This window comes from Dermacentor silvarum, chromosome 1 (assembly GCF_013339745.2).
Source record: "Dermacentor silvarum isolate Dsil-2018 chromosome 1, BIME_Dsil_1.4, whole genome shotgun sequence".
In the NCBI taxonomy this organism is placed as follows: domain Eukaryota; kingdom Metazoa; phylum Arthropoda; class Arachnida; order Ixodida; family Ixodidae; genus Dermacentor; species Dermacentor silvarum.
The window spans coordinates 121600815-121604924 of record NC_051154.1 but is presented as its reverse complement, the minus strand read 5'-3'; the positions used below and the strand labels follow the sequence as shown (position 1 = coordinate 121604924).

The window sequence follows — 4110 nt, the reverse complement described above, 5'->3', positions numbered from 1 at the left end:
GATGCGCGCTGGCGGTAAGGCCGGGTTTCGTCATTTGCGGCATAGGCATTGCACTCCTACGCCGCAATCGATAAGAAAAATTGACTGAGTGCGAATGGCACAGGCTAAAAGCCACTCAGTCGTGAAACAAAGCACTCTGCGTGGTAATTAAGTCTGCTCAGACAGCATTAAGGTGTACAGACTTCACAATAATGACGCGAATTTTTCGGCGAAAATCGAACAGCAATATCATATGCAGCAGCTGACAGCAATCCTCACCCTGGGCTACCTTATTTTTAACTAATTTCTCAAGCAACCTCAATATCGGAGAGGTCCTCGCGCGAAAAGAATAAAGCTGTTAAAGCAGCACTTGCCTGTAATCATTCCAGTAAAACGCAGCGTGATTTAGGCCCCTCAGAAACAAGGCAAAGCGAAAACCTCATTGTTATATTGTCTGTGTTGACGTTGCTGCGCACCAGCCAAGCCAGCTGTGCGCGCGCACGCTTTTTGCACCCTCTCGTTCGTGTACCCCTTTCCACCCCCCGGCTCCTGCGCCGAGTTATCGGCTGCGTTCCCTTTCCTAAAACCCTTTCACCACTGCAATATATATATATATATTGCAGCGGTGCCTTCAATAAAGGTTGTTCCACCACCAGCTAGCGTCTCATTGTGCTGCTGCCTGTCGCAGCCGGTTACTACAGTGGCGACGAGGATCACGGATACTGACCATGCGGTGAAAGCGGCCCAACACGGCGGTGAAACCGGACTACCGCGACGTGAAACAACAAAGAGAACCATGGCCAGTCTTCAGCTACCGCTGTTCGACGATACCAGAGATAAGTGGAAACCATATCTTCGAAGGGCAGAAACATATTTTGAAGTAAATGACATCACCGACCCAAATAAGCAACGGGCGCTGCTGGTGGCTGCCCTCACCACGCGGACAGTTCAAGTGCTAGCTGGTCGAATCGCGCCCAAGACTCCGAATTCGCTCACGTATGCCGAAGCAGTTGCAGCGCTAAATAGCTACTACGACCCCAGACCGCAGAGAGCTACAAGTTTTTTACCCGTTGTCAACTGGAAGGGGAGTCGATGCAAGCGTTTCTCGTCGACATACGGCGCATTGCGGACAACTGCAACTTTGGCAGCGCATTAGACCGAATGTTAAGGGATCGGATTATCTGCGGCGTACGCTCAAATAGCCTGCGCAAGCAGCTACTGACGAAAGAAGGGTTGACGCTAGAAGACGCCGAAGCTATAGCCATTTCAGTTGAAGCTGCGGACAACGATGCTAGAGATATGAGCGCAGAATCGTCAACGTTGCTCAAAGTACAAGCCCGTCATTGCTCATCTCAAGATAACCACAACAGAAACGCAGCGCTAACGTGCGGAAGATGCGGAAGCACGAGGCATGACGATAACTCCTGCCGGTGGACGAAGGCACGCTGTTTTCGTTGTGGGCGGCGCGGGCACTTGGCTAGGATGTGCTATGACGCGCCGATATCAGATGGACAGAATGCGAAACGGGCACAGAGTGTAAAAGCATTGACGGTCATGCAAACCACGTCAAACCCTGATGGCAGCGATGAAGCCAGCGCGGCCCACGTTTGGACCGTAATCTCTGAAAAGAAAAACGGATTGGAACCACCGATACGACGCACATTTTGTTGAGGTGTTGAACTACAGATGGAAATCGACACAGGGTCTCCGGTGTGCGTCATCTCGCGCCTTATCTACGAGCCACACGGCGCACAGTGGCCACGCTTGAAGGCGCCCCGAATGAAGTTATCGTGTTACGCGGGAGAGCTGCCCACGCTGGGTGAACTCGAACTGTTGGTGCGGTACAAAAATGTGTCCGTCATGTGCACACTAATTGTGCTTGACTGTGCAGGACCGAGCCTATGTTGACGTGACCTGATAACGGCGCTCAGCCATATGGGCGTGACGATTGGACAGCTGACGGCGCCGGAATTACCTGCCGCTACACGTTCATCCGCTCACAGGGTGAACAGTATGCTTGCGGACTACGAAGACGTCTTCTCGGCTGACCTTGGACTCATCAAAGGTCCTCCTGCCAGCCTGAAGCTCAAGTCGACAGCGACGCCAAAATTCTGTAAGGCTAGATCCATTCCTTACTCGCTGCGTGACAAGGTTTCAAGCGAAATTGATCGGTTGGTTGCCCTGGACGGTACTGTTCGAATTTGCGGAGACTTTAAGGTCACCCTCAACCCAGCTTGCGATGTGGAGCATTACCCACTTCCGGTAGTCGAGTACATGTTTGCTAGCTTAAATGGGGGCGAGGCTTTCAGCACGTTGGATTTGAAGGATGCGTACAACCAAGTACCGCTAGTCGACGCGTCCCGCAAGTTGTGTGTCATTAACACCCATCGCGGTTTGTATTGTTATAACAGACTCCCGTTCGGCATAGCTTCAGCGCCGGCTATCTTTCAAAGGAAGATGGATGCGATACTTAGCGGGTTACCGAGCGTCCAAGCCTACCTTGACGACGTGCTAGTGTCGGAGCGTAGCGGTGACGGCGGAGGGAGGCTTAAGGAAGTCTTAGACCGATTCCGAGACCACGGCGTGAAACTTAGGCCCGACAAATGCAAGTTCAGACAACCGTCAGTTACGTATCTTGGGCATCGGATAGATCGTGAAGGATTGCATCCCATTGAGAAGAACGTAGATGCTATCATGCAAGCGCCACGACTCCTTAATGTCACGGAGTTGCGTTCATTCTTGGGCATGATAACGTATTATGCACGATTCTTGCCAAATATGTCCTCGCTTCTCTCTCCGTTGTACCGGCTAATGGAAAAGAAAGCGCGCTGGGAGTGCACGCTGCCACCGCATCAGGCTACATTCGAAAAAGCCAAGGAAAGCCTGAAGAACGCACAACTGTTGGTCCATTTCGACCCCAACAAAGAGCTGAAGCTAGAATGCGACGCGTCTCCCTACGGCGTAGGAGCAGTGCTGTTCCATTCAGAAGGACATGAGCATAGGCCGATGGGATTCCGCTCCAGAACGTTAACGAAGGCGGAACAGAATTATTCGCAGTTGTAGAGAGAAGCATTGGCACTTATTTTTGGCGTATCTAGTTTCCGGGATTATCTTCTAGGTCGGCAGTTCACCCTGGTCACCGACCATCAACCCCTGCTCGGACTACTGAGGCCTCATCGCCAGACATCAACGATGGCGGCAGCTCGCATTCAACGGTGGACACTGTTCCTGGGCGGCTACCAGTAAAAGCTGCAGTACGTGCCTAGGAAGCAACTGCTGACAGCAGGTACCCTCAGCAGACTTCCAGTAGAGGCGTCTGGGCCAACGTTGGATGGCGACCCACCCGAGTACGCCTTGTCATTGGAGGCCCTAGATGGAGGTATTGTAACGACCCACGAATTACAAGAGCTAACCGCCAAGGACCCAGTGTTAGTCTGTGTCGCACGCTATATATTGCATGGGTGGCCGCGAACGGCTAAAGGAATGGAGAAGTCACTGCTGCCGTTCTTCCACCGCAAGTTAGAGCTGTCGTGGGCCCACAAGCTAGTCTACTGGGGAAGTCGGGTTGCGATACCGTCTGCGGCACAAAAAAAAAAGGATGTTACAGCTGCTACATGAAACGCACCAGGGCTCATCGGCCATGAAATCGGTCGCACGGTCGTTATTCTGGTGGCCGGGTGTCACAAAAGAGCGCGTAATCCAAGCGCGCGCCGAGTGTCACGCAAGCGAGCGAAAGAACACGCCGGCCCCGTGGCAACTTCAACAGAGGGGGAGAGCGCATACCCCTCAAGCAACAACGCTAACAACGGCGCCGAAACGTCTGGAAGAGACTCGACGAAGCGACATTGACCAGAGAGAGAGCACACGCGCGCGCCGAGACACCTTCTCACCCGGCGAGTCGACAGACATTACTACCGCGTGAGCGTACACCAACAGGATGAGTCATCACCCCCCCCCCCTCGAGAATGCTCCGACAGCGGCGGTCGAAGGTACGAGAGAAGACTCGAAGCTTCCCAAGCTTTGGCCATGCTACGAAATCACGACACCGATAGGAAAGTTCTAGAACGCCTGTGGAAGCTATATAACCGCCGTGCGAGAATCAGAGGGTGGAATTCAGGAGTTCAAGAGTTC

The 4110-nt window shown here is 52.9% G+C and overlaps 1 protein-coding gene across 1 annotated transcript; it reads left to right on the top strand.

Annotated features, from left to right (window-relative positions):
• The first annotated feature begins 1728 nt into the window (after positions 1–1728).
• On the top strand, positions 1729–3377 carry LOC119455367 (uncharacterized). Its single transcript, XM_049660977.1, has 2 exons — positions 1729–2092; positions 3098–3377. Exons 1-2 carry the CDS (start codon positions 1915–1917, stop codon positions 3223–3225), a joined length of 306 nt encoding a protein of 101 aa, XP_049516934.1. The 5' UTR covers positions 1729–1914; the 3' UTR covers positions 3226–3377.
• Positions 3378–4110: the final 733 nt, after the last annotated feature.

Bases quoted from the DNA above. Each gene is read 5' to 3' on its own strand.
- LOC119455367 (XM_049660977.1), top strand. From the start codon at position 1,915: ATGGGCGTGACGATTGGACAGCTGACGGCGCCGGAATTACCTGCCGCT. The intron at 2,093-3,097 runs GTAAGGCTAGAT...ATTATCTTCTAG, and splicing joins GACAGCGACGCCAAAATTCT to GTCGGCAGTTCACCCTGGTC.